Here is a 12361-nt window from a genome sequence, read left to right as displayed (position 1 = left end):
AAAAGAACAATATACAATATACAATATATATATACACTCACTAAACACTTTATTAGGAACACCTGTACACCTTCTCATGGTGGAGGTGGTATAATGGTGTGGGGAATGTTTTCTTGGCACACTTTGGGCCCATTAATACCAGTCAATCATCGCTTGAATGCCACAGCCTATTTGAGTATTGTTGCTGACCATGTGCATCCCTTCATGGCCACAATTTACCCATCTTCTAATGGCTACTTCAAACATGATAATGCACCATGACACAAAGCAAAAGTCGTCTCAAATTGGTTTCATGAACATGACAATGACTTTAGTGTTCTTCAGTGGCCTTCCAAGTCACCAGATCGGAATCCAATAGAACACCTTTGGGATGTGGTAGAACAGGAGATTCACAGCTTGAAAGTGCACCTGAAAAATCTGCAGGAATTGCATGATGCAATCATGTCATCATGGACCAGAATCTCAAAGGAATGTTTTCAACATCTTGTGGAATCAATGCCACGAAGAATTGAGGCTGTTTTGAGAGCAAGTATTAGTATAGTGTTCCTAATAAAAGTGCTCGGTGAGTGTATTTTATATTATACAGTAGTATTTTGAAGTGTATTACAATTTAGCATTGTTTAGCAAAAATAAAATAAGGAAACAAGGGGAAACTTTAAAACTATTGTTGGTGAATAATGACATTAATTTCTCTATTTCATCCCAGTACTTAAGTAAAAGACCAATGAAAGCCAGGTATTAGTTTCATAGATGTACAATTATTATATGTGAATCAATAGATGGGAAGAAATTACAGTTTTAAAACTTCTCAATTATGATCTTGAACATTTCTAAATCTCAAAATAAAATAGAAAAGAAAAAAGAAACACTGTCTAACAATCATATAAGGACACATATAAATAAGATTTATAAATAAGATTATAAATTAGATAGATCAGAGACTACACAGCCAAGATAACTACATGCATGTTACTTTTCTCTGCTCTCTCTCTGTGCTATACTCCCTCTGCCTCTCTCTCTCTCTCTCTCTCTCTCTCTCTCTCTCTCTCTCTCTGTGAGCTAATGTGTTTCCCTAGCATAAGCGCATTCACAAGGAAACTAGCTGAGCTGCTTTTTTCCCCCTGGCAGTCCCAGACACCAGATGTTCGTAACGCTAGTTGGGAAGTCCTGCTGGCGCCACTCAGGGCAGAGGGCAGGGTGAAGGCACGCGAGCTGGAGCCCAGAGAACTCACTCGCTGCAGGAATTGGCACATTCCCCAGCGCGCTGCTGGCACATTCCCCAGCTCTCCCCTGGCCATCTGTTCCAAAAAAACACTTTGAAATAAAAAAAAAAAACACTGATCATCACTCTCTCAGGATACAGCACTGAGCAGCAGCTGTTACAGAGGCCGGGGGAAAAGAGAGAGGGAGGGAGGGAGAGAGAGAGGGAGGGAGGGGGCCCTGGGTAAGAAAGAAATCCCTTTGTCAGAGAGAGCCAGTGAGTCTGAGGGGAAACTTTCCAGGGGAAAAAAAAATTCTCAATGCATACTGATTAAAGACATCTAGAACTTATTCCTGCGCTTGTTCTATCCCCCAAACACAATCCTGAATTCACAAACTGTGTACTTATTGAGGCTCTGTTCTAATAACATTTAAAATCTAACACTCAGTTGTTGTTGTTGTTGTTGTTGTTGTTGTTGTTATATGATGATTTATTTACTTATCTACTTAAAGTTTATATAAATACAATTATTAATTAAATCACACTTTAGGGGATTTTCACATTTGGATGTCATGTTAATGTAATCCTAAACGGTATAGCTTTAAAAGTGAAGTCAACAAAACAAACAAACTAACACCATCAAAGTCCTAGATAAATATCCCTATCCCAATACTTTTCTGGCATGTGTTCTAGTCCTCCAATTAGGAGGTAAAGAAAGAGCGGAGAGAAGAATCTGTCTCTTTATAGAAACACAATAAGGAAAATGTTTTGGTTGGTTTTCATCCAACACCAAAGAGAGGGCCAAAGAATTTTGTTGTGTCCTAATACATTCTTCCCTGTATCAGATCTTACCAACAGTTACTGGAACCTTATTGGAAAGGCTGATATTTTTCTCTCCCTTGTATTTACAGCAACATGGCACCTATGATGTCATAGGATATGTATGCTTATAATTGTACCGCTCTATTTTGGAGCCATACACATCTTACCCTTTCTTAATATGCATCCACAAGGGGGTTTGTGTTTTCACACATTGATAAATTGTTTCATGTGTCTTTTATAGGAATAATTTCTCACAGCACCAATGGAGCGAGCAAGACCTCGTCTTAAGGCCTCAAAGAAAACCGCAACTCTTTACACTACAGTTCTTGAGGTGCTTCAACACCACCTATGGAGGAGACTGCAACCAGGCATTTGGGGCTGGTTTGCCAGACCCAGATTAAGCCTGAACCTGACCTGGACGAAAGACTGTATAATGAAGAAAGTGCTTTCCAATCTAGTAGGTTTAATAATCTGGGTCTAGGAAACCAGCACAGTATTATCATGGACCTAAACATATAAGTCTTCTTGATACTTATTGACCTTGCAGACACATTCTCCGGTTATGGATATTTTTTTATGGATATTTGTCGTGAGCTGGAATGAAATTCATTTTAGGAAGACAGCTTGGGATGTTCTTTTAGTAGGAGGTGAGCCTATTAGACTGGCGGATGATATCAGATCATCATAGCAGCAAGAAGCCAACACCAAGTGATTATCATAATTCAACTAAAGGGCGATGTACATCCCATTTTTTTTCTTGACAGTGATTAATAATTTCTGATTGAAGGAAGCGAACTATTTACAGCTCATGTAACATAACTTTGATTGCAACATAACATGAAATGATTAAGAGATATATGACATAATGGTATCTTATTTCAGCAACTGTTTTTGTGTTGAAATATAAATGAAATGAAATGAGTTGTTTTAAAGTTTTTAACAGTACCCCAGCTTGATACAATTAAAAGTGTCCCTTATCCTTTCAGCATGATCATTCTATGGCTGCTCTTGTGTGCCCTTTTGAGCACATTTACCCAGAAATAAATAAACTGTTGTTAATTTATTTGAATGGATATCAATTTACAGGGGATCATTAAACACTTTATTTTCTTTTTTCAAGATGTGTACGGTCTCAAACATTGTCCCCTAAACCACACATTATCAAAAGCTATCCAATTACAACCTCAAACAGCTGTTGACAGTATGTACAAACATGCCGTTTCTCTTGAAAGTTTGTAGGCTACTGTTAAAATAACACATCATGAAACGTTCAATTACCTTGCTGAATTTACCGTTCACTTTCGATCATAAGCCACAAAAGTATCTTTAATACAGGAGTCATAGAGAGGACATCCCGTGAGGACAAGAAAACCACTGTTGGTGGCCCACAAGATAATTATTACCTAGTTTTGAAGCCCATTTAATGCATCTTAATGCTAACCTCCCCTGGAGTATACAAATGTAAATGAAGACAATTATTACACCTGATTAGCCTCATTTTTGTAGGGCAGGACCTAACCTCGAGAAGTCTTTTTTCTCACCTTGAGTGCCAACGAGACATGGAAGTTTGCCAATGTGAGACTAGGCAGGACCATACAGCATAGGGCCTATGCCATAGGCCATATAGCAAATGTTGTTTTCTTATGAAATGAGCAAAGATTACATTCTTGATCCAAATGCACAGTGGCTATTTCCACCTGTAGAAACTCGCTATTCATGTTTATATTTCTAGAATTGATTGAGATACTCAAAATGCTGGTTTGTTAATCTACCTTCCCTCCTAATTTCACCAATATCTCATCATGTAATCTTAATTTACATCGTCTTTCTTGCTTGACTGTCCATTGTTTTTCAAAAGGACCACAATGGAAATCCATCCAAGTCCTTGATGTGTATTATTGCCATCAGTGCATCACTGAAACAACTGTATGCATATAATTTATAAAATCTAATCAATCAATCAACCAACCAAACAGAGCCACGTTGCCATTACAGTACATCTTCACATTATTATAAAGAAAAAACATAGTGGTAATTTCAATGCTCATTCACTCTGTTGATTCCATTCTTTATGATTGAAATATGTATATACGGCATTTACAAATTCATCAGCAATTAGTGTTGTATGAGAAAAGTTAGCAGAAAGCAAACACATTTCATCACATATTCTGTTATAACAAATTAATTATCATGTAAAGTGATTTATCCCACTGTACCCCCCAAAACTTCACCTCTCACCCAGAGAGAATGTCAATTAATAATAGGTATCTTATTATGTCTTAAACAACATTAGCAAAAGAAAAACCTGGCTCCTAAGTTAAGCACCCTGTCGGTAAGAGCAATCTGTTTTTTTCCACCGCCGCTAAGCCCTGGAAGCTGTTCAGCTTTTACAGTCCTTCAAATTGGGTCTGGAGCCGGAGAGGAAACACTAGTATCCTGTATATACAACTTCTGTCTGTCTGAAAAAAAAAAAAAAAGAAAGGCAGCACGAATGGAAAGCAAGTTGTGTCGGCCAGGAATCAACCTCATCTGAAGTGGCCTGTTCAACCGCTATAGATTGAGTGGAGGCATTGAAAATAAAAAGCCTATTGTCCTTTTTAAAAAAGAGTTGAGAGTATCTTCAGAGACAGTTCATTTCACAATGTTAAATTTGTATAATTTAGAGTAATACTTTTCAATACAAAAATGTTTTTTGTGAAATTATATAGGGTGAGGTAAATTGACATTTACATACAGAAAACATTGTGTATGAAATTAAAAGCAATGATATGGGATATGCAAACTCAACAGGGACCCAAGAAAAACTTTGACCTGGGGTAAGATCTAATACCCACATACCAATTCTAACCTTCAGCATTATGGAGTTTAATGTAACAAATCTTACTCGAGAACAGTAGCTTGGGGCTCTAAAACCATGTTTTTTAACCATTGTATGATGTAGGCCTATATACAGTAAACTTCACACTCCATCTATTGGAAGAGTATTATTACTGCAGGGGGAAGGTCGAACTAATACTATATACCAGGGGAGGCTGGTGGAGGTAGAAATCTGAGAACGGGCTCATTGTACTGCATGGAATGGAATGAGGAATGGTGTCAAACTATCAAACACATGTTTGATACCATTCCTCATTCCATTCATTACAATGTGCCAGTCCTCTGATTTCTACCTCCACTAAACTCCCCTGGAGTATACAAATGTAAATGAAGACAATTATTACACCTGATTAGCCTCATTTTTGTAGGGCAGGACCTAACCTCGAGAAGTCTTTCTTCTCACCTTGAGCGCCAACCAGACATGGAAGTTTGCCAATGTGAGACTAGGCACGACCATACAGCATAGGCCATATAGCAAATGTTGTTTTCTTATGAAATGAGCAAAGATTACATTCTTTTTTGAATGAAATGAAATGAGCAAAGATTACATTCTTTTTTAAAATATGTTTTTAGGGCATTTCTGCTTTATTGGGATAGAGACAGTAGAGGTTGACAGGAAGGATGGGTGAGAGAGAGGAGGGATGACATGCAAGATATGTCGAGGGTCGGAATCAAACCGGGAACCTTGCGATTATGTGGTATGCTACGCCACTAAGCACCCCCAAAGATTACATTCTTGATGCAAATTCACAGTGGCTATTTCCACCTATAGAAACTCAGTGTTCATGTTGATATTTCTAGAATTAATGGAGATACTCAAAATGTTGGTTTGTTAATCTACCTTCCCTCCTAATTTCACCAATATCTCTTCATGTAATCTTCATTTACATCGTCTTGACCACAAGGACCTTACTTACTTGACCATTTTAATGTGTATTATTGCCATCAGTGCATCACTGAAACAACTGTATGCACCTTATAAAATCTAATCAATCAACCAAACAGAGCCACGTTGCCATTACAGTACATCTTCACATTATTATGAGACACAAAACAAAAACAAATCTAGGTAAAAGGAATTGTCAACATAAAAGAGGCTTCAATTGTGCAGTAAAGAAGTGTGCAACTTAACTGTCGCACAGTTGACACAGTAAGTGGTGCTGCTTTACAGTTATTAAATTATTTAAATTAATATGGAAATGCCATTGCATTCAAATGTTCCATCTCAGTGAACACTTTTTTTTGCATAGTTTGCAAAGCCAGAGTAGGGTTGGAGAGTTCAGTAAGCATGAAAGCTTCCCTTTCGCTGGGCCAGCCCAGCCCAGGGTCCCTCAGCTGGAGCAGAAAGAGCAGTGGAGCCCCCCTGTGAGGTCTGACACCGTCCCTGCCCTCACCAGGCTCTGGAGGAGAGCCCTCTCCCGGTCCACGTTGTGCATGGCCTGTGCCAGCATAGCTGTCATGGGCAGGCTGTCGTAGTAATGCAACGGCGCCTCCTTCTGGCTAAGGTTGTAGCCAAAGCCTGCTAAGCTAACCTCGTCACACAGGTAGGTGGCCAGGTTGAGGGCTGTGGCGCCCAATGTAGGGACATTCTGCAGGAAAAAAAGGAGAGCAAAGAATGTGTCAGTCAGGAAGGCAAAGGCAACAATGTGTCTCTCAAATCTGTTTTCTATCTATCTACAGTGCTGTCTTGGGTCAGAGAAGCAGCTGTACCAAGTTAGTTCTGCTGGCATTGATCCATCCATTCCCAGGTATTGACACCTGTTATCACAGTTAATGTTGGGTTTGAGTGTTCCATTTTAAGACAATGGGCCAGAAAGGGGAGAGATAACTTATCTACCGCACAAAATATTCAAATTGGCATGAATGTGCGTGGGTGACATGTTATTTCCGAGTACAACCACATCAACACGGAGGGCTGGCTAAAGGGTAGGGTTTTACGTGGAGTGTATTCAGTGCAATACACTGAAAGCTGCAGATAGAAATGCAAAGGCAAGACTCACTACTTCACCTCACGAAGGCATGTCTGTTCTACGCAATATATTTCTATCCGAAAGTTCCACAACAATGTGCCCTGCTGAACACAGCCCTGTAACTAGCCCCAAGGGGGTATTACTGTACCTGGTCCCAGCCCCAGAGATGTGGCTGCGGGGTGGGGTACTGCAGAAGATCCAGTGCCATCTCACTGATGACCTCTAGATTCAGGATGCGGAACTTGGATAGATTTACCGGAATTTCATCTGGCACCTTCTGCCAGAAAAACAGCCAGTCCCAAAGTGACTGTGAAATAAATCTAATGTCAGGTAAAGTGAAGGAGAGGGCCAGTGCCATTTCAGATATCTAACCATACACTTGAACTCCTTATAACAAATTCAACAACAACATAACGAGATGTCTTTCTCTGTATCTATCTCATTGACAACTCACCACACTGTGTCTGTTGATCATTGCTCTGATCCAGTTGAAGTCCACAGCCTTGTAGATGACAGCCACAAACTGCAGCTCAGGGTCCACGTCCTCCCAGACCTTGGGGCTGCCCTCTGGGTAGCTCATGCGGATGGTGGTCCGATTCCCCACGTCTTTACTGTAGTCTCGTAGAGGGCCGCTGTTCAACCTGTATAGCAGTGACCAGGCTGTCACTATTAACTACTACCTTAAACTGTGACACAGTTATGCCTTTCTTAGGAAATAGGGTTTACATTGTCATCTTTCTGATGATGACTCTTCTTTTTTTTTTTATTGAGTTTCTAACAATTGAGAAAAGGCCTATATGTGAGCTGTGAAAGGCAATTCCTCTTTCTCACATTTACTCAATCTAGGAAAATACACTTATTCAAACAATCACATGCCAAAAAGGGTGTAGTCTCACCTAATGACAATATTAAACTTGTTAATCAGGGAGCCCAGCTCCAGACCACGAAGTACGCCTCCATTTCCCATGACCACACAGCGTCTGCACTCCTTGCTCTGCTGCTCAAGGTTTGGACCTGGGAGGAGGCTGAGGACATCCTTCAGTTTATCACGCATACCGTGGAATCCAAACGGGGGAGGGTACTTTAACATCCCTGGGGTCAGGGGCGTGTCCCGCCACAGGAAGGGATCGGTCACATGACTAGGGCTGTGGAGTCTTGTCGCCACTCCCTTCCTGGCAAAAGCTGGTCTACACTCTTTCTCCAAAACTTTCCGGACATAAGAGTGTACCAGCTGAAAAAACCGTATGAACTGTATGAAAACCTTCACAAAAACAGTTAGGAAACTCATAATGTAATGCTTACTTAGACTTACCTCTCTGTGGTTAGGATCCACATGCCATGTCAAAGGCTTCTGAGTATCGGTGTCAAAAAGAGGAAGTGTTACAACTGCTAGTGATATTAACACAAGCACCACCAACGGCACCAAGAAACATCTGCAAGAAAGTGTTAACAATGCTTATTCTTCCTCAGAAAGCTCAACTCATTCGCAATCAATAGCCAAATCCTCTCCACTTTCTACAGCTTATTCATTGAAAGCATCCTGACCCTTTCATTCATATGCTCGTTCCATGCCCTCAATATCAAAGACAAAAACCACCTTCATAACATAACCAAAATCAGCTCAAATATCATAGGTGTTCCACAAAGATGCTTGACCCAATTTCAAAGCTTGACCCATTTCCAATTTCGCTTATTCAACAAGTAACATTATGGACTATGAAAAGTAAGGAATCTCAGAGTGTTGTACATTAAACATTCTGAAATGAGGCAGGAACTTGCAGCAGTGTTCCAGAGTATTGCACACTATTTGACACACATAACATTACAGCGCCACACCTCGTATTTCTAACCCTTTGAAACAAAAAAATGTATACCTCTTATTTTCAGGAATTCTGTTATTCAGTTCAGTCTAGGCTGGCAGCCATATTAGGTTGACCGATTAATAGATTAGTCTGTGCCTTTGCCACCTAATGCTACGATAAGCACTGTTGTAGAATTTGAATTACACTCTCTTATTTTATCTTTGAGAATGTGCAATGAACCACAATAACCAAACAGCTCTACACCACATACATATCCTATCATGATCCAATTCAATTGGAACAGAATGTTCCAGAACAAATCCAGAGATAAAGTAATAACCTTACTTTAAAGATAAAGTAATAACCTTCATTTACTGATTACTCATAAACTTTACCTGTAGGAGCCACAGCGCTTAGGTACCCTCATGTTGACATCAAGCAAATGGAATGTCACGTCTCTGCATCCATCGGTCCTTCTCTGAACCTCTCAGCCTGTCCGTCATGGAACAAGTCCTGTACGCAGATTAGATTAGATTAGATTCAACGTTATTGTCATTGTGCAGAGTACAAGTACAGAGACAAAGAAATGCAGTTCAGATCAGTCATGATAAACAAATGCACTGCACTGACAAGCCAAGACAGAACTGCGCCTCTATAAAAACATGCTACTAAATCAGTTATCTGATCAAGGTGCAGGAGATCTGGACAGAGCCGACAAGTTGAACCAGTTCTTTAATAGGCATTGTCTCCCTCCCCCCAGCTCCACCAACAACTCTCCACTCCGTCCTCCCTCTCCTCCCCCCAGCTCCTCCAGCCCTCCTCAGCTACTGGACCAGCCCCCCTCCCCTCCCCCTGCCCTGCCCTGTCTGGACCCATTCACATCTCTCACCCTTCCCTCTCCCTCTCCAGCCCCTCTGACTCCATTCACACCTCCCCTCCATTTCCCTCCTCCTCCAGCCCCACCATTTCCTCACTTCACAAGTCTTCAGCTCCCCCCATCGTTCTGCCCCCCCGACACCACTGCCACAGCCAACAACCCCACCACCACCCCCCGCTCCAGTGTCTTCATCAGTACAGCTCAGGTGAAGAGAGAGCTGGGGAAACTCCGCACCAGGAAGGCTGCGGGCCCTGACGGTGTGAGCCCTAGAGTGCTCAAAGTCTGCGCGGACCAGCTGTGTGGAGTACTCCAGTACCTCTTTAACCTGAGCCTCAGTCTGGAAAAGGTCCTATCAATGTGGAAAACATTTTGCCTGGTACTGGTACCAAAGAAAAGGAAGTGTTCTGAATGACTATAGACCGGTAGCCTTGACATCCCACATCTTGAAGACCATGGAAAGACTGGTGCTAGCACACATGAGGCCCCTGGTGAAGACATCCTTGGGCCTCCTGCAGTTTGCCTACCAGGCAAACATTGGTGTGGATGATGCCATCATCTACCTGCTACACAGAGCTCACTCCCATTTAGATAAGGCTGGCAGCACTGTGAGGGTCATGTTCTTTGACTTCTCCAGTGGATTTAACACCATACAGCCCTTACTACTTGCGGATACACTGCTGAGGAAGCAGGTGGACTCCCCCATTGTTTCCTGGATTACGAACTACCAGACCAACAGGCCAGTTTGGCTGCAGGGATGTGTGTTGGACTGGATGGTGAGCAGCACTGGCGCCCCCAGGGGATGGTGTGTGCAGGACTCTGCTGAACATGTTCTACCAGTCAGTGGTGAACGCGGTGGTATGCTGGGGGGGCAGCATCAAGGAAGGTGACACCAAGAGGCTGAACAAGCTTATTAGGAAAGCTGGTTCTGTCCTCGGTTGTCACCCTGGACACTGGAGGAGGTGGCCAATAGGAGGATGAGGACCAAACTCCTGGAAATCATAGACAATCACTCCCATCCCCTACATGACACTGTGGCAGACCAGAGAAGCTCCTTTAGCAACAGACTATTACAACCAAGTTGCACTAAAGAGCGCTATGGGAGATATTTTCTGCCTGCCGCAATAAGACTGTACAACTTCTCCTCTGGGGGGCTCGATCAGAGTCAGGCTGGGTGATGTTAAATCATATTGGACTGTTCTTACTGTATATAATGTTTTGGATGTCTATTTTATTCTATTATTCTATTGTCCACTTTATTTTGTTGTTGTTTGTGATGTGAGCTGCTGTAACGCCTTAATTTGCCCTTGGGGATCAATAAAGTACCTATTAAAGTACCTACCTAAGTAATAAAGTATCTATCTATCTACTGTGTTTTATAGAGGTTAACCATTACTAATGGAAAGACAAGTTATTCATTAAATTAGCTATTATGGCCAAAAGCCATTATACTGCCTAATACTAGCAGGATAGCATCTAGCTATGCGAGTCCTATGCTATGGACAGATAGAATGGGAGACTTTGCCATGTATTGAAATAAAAATGACCCCACCAAGACAGTTTGTGATCAAATCAATCTTTCACTGATGGTTCATCGTGTGATTGCCCCATTTGACTGGGATCAAGCTAGACAAATTTGCCTTGCAAAAGATAATTGAATGAACTTTTCAACTACTCAAGGGGTATACTATACTATTACGAAGCCAGCTAAGGGAGTCAGTTAGCGAGCTAACTTCAGCTCCAACTCGAGATTTGGTCAGTTAGCTCGCTTACTCCCTTTACTTGCTATCAAATGACTTTGCAACAGAAATTGGCAAGCTTGATGACCGTCGAATGGGACAAACACCCGACGAACCATCAGTCAGTGGAAGAAGGATTTTTTTTTAAATTAGAAACGGAGTTTTGGCGTTTGTCATTTTCATTGATACATGGCAAAGTCTCCGACTCTTATCTGTCCATGAGATAGCAGGACTTGCATGGAGGATCCTAGTATCCGGCTAGCTACCTACCAGGTATCATGTATACCTAACAACATGTTCTTCTTACACTGGTTCATAGGTTTCCAATTTTTCCAATTTTAGCTAACTAGCCGTAGACGTGAATAGCCTTTCATCTTGACAATATATAAATCATTATCATTAGCACTTTTGTCAAACGCTTTTGAGAAACGTCACATTTTTAATTATTAGTTGACATCAAAGACCGTTTAAATCAGTTAACGCTCGGTGCATTTCCATCGAAAACGGCTTACCTTATTCCGGAGCCCAGGGAATAGACTACTCGCACCTCTGCGGTTGGGTACCCATACTTCCGTTGCAGGAATTATCCTTCAAATTAAAAGCCCGCATTTTACAGCGTTATGAACAGAGACAGCCTACATGGAGATGTAGTTCCTTCACCCTGTACAGAATAATTATCTTGCAACAGATTTTTGTTGATGGAGAAAACAAGCTTATATTTTGGTTTCTGATGGGGTTAGACAGTTGATCTAAGCTCACGAGGGGTTTATAAGTTACATTCTTCAAGAATCAATGCCCTTTTAACAATCAAGAATTGCCCTTTTAACTAATGATAAATCAGAATATTGTGAAATGTATGTAATACATGCTGCAGCAAATGATTTTTAAGGGAACATTATGTACTTAGAACAAAATGTGCTTTATGCTTGTGTGACAGTAGAAAGTGAACCTAATTGTGGTTCAGTGCTGGTTTCCGTTTACATAGGTTACACAGGAAGTCGGGCCTGGATGCTGGGCCCTGATAAGAATGTGAGATGCAAACTTTGTGGGGTTCAGATACAAAGTGTAACAATGTC

The 12361-nt window shown here is 41.3% G+C and overlaps 2 protein-coding genes across 4 annotated transcripts in view; one reads left to right on the top strand and one right to left on the bottom strand.

Annotated features, from left to right (window-relative positions):
* Window positions 1-3142, top strand: part of atoh8 (atonal bHLH transcription factor 8) — a 5896-nt gene extending 2754 nt beyond the window's left edge. Inside the window, exon 3 of the mRNA XM_083686216.1 lies at window positions 2265-3142. Coding sequence (XP_083542342.1) covers window positions 2265-2270 — 6 coding nt within the window. The 3' untranslated portion in view covers window positions 2271-3142. The remainder of the gene's footprint in view (window positions 1-2264) is intronic.
* A 2307-nt stretch (window positions 3143-5449) lies between these two features.
* st3gal5 (ST3 beta-galactoside alpha-2,3-sialyltransferase 5) lies at window positions 5450-11844 on the bottom strand. Of its 3 annotated transcripts, XM_083686642.1 has the most exons (7): window positions 11798-11844; window positions 9068-9185; window positions 8183-8303; window positions 7767-8101; window positions 7325-7511; window positions 7019-7177; window positions 5450-6489 (listed from the first exon to the last, which is right to left on the bottom strand). In XM_083686642.1, the coding sequence occupies exons 2-7, from the start codon at window positions 9097-9099 to the stop codon at window positions 6232-6234; spliced, it is 1092 nt and encodes a 363-aa protein (XP_083542768.1). In that variant the 5' UTR covers window positions 9100-9185; window positions 11798-11844; the 3' UTR covers window positions 5450-6231. The 3 variants fall into 3 exon arrangements, with proteins under 3 accessions (XP_083542768.1, XP_083542766.1, XP_083542767.1); XM_083686640.1 differs by having other exon boundaries at window positions 7767-8303; XM_083686641.1 differs by lacking the exon at window positions 11798-11844 and having other exon boundaries at window positions 7767-8303; window positions 9068-9273.
* Between the last annotated feature and the right edge of the window lie 517 nt (window positions 11845-12361).

Source organism: Argentina silus, assembly GCF_951799395.1.
Source record: "Argentina silus genome assembly, chromosome: 15".
NCBI lineage: Eukaryota > Metazoa > Chordata > Actinopteri > Argentiniformes > Argentinidae > Argentina > Argentina silus.
This window is presented reverse-complemented; position numbering and strand designations above follow the sequence as displayed.

Bases quoted from the DNA above. Each gene is read 5' to 3' on its own strand.
- st3gal5 (XM_083686640.1), bottom strand. From the start codon at position 9,099: ATGAGGGTACCTAAGCGCTGTGGCTCCTACAG. The intron at 8,304-9,067 runs GTAAAGTTTATG...ACTTTCTTGCAG, and splicing joins AAGCGCTGTGGCTCCTACAG to ATGTTTCTTGGTGCCGTTGG. The intron at 7,512-7,766 runs GTGAGACTACAC...ACTGCTATACAG, and splicing joins AAGTTTAATATTGTCATTAG to GTTGAACAGCGGCCCTCTAC.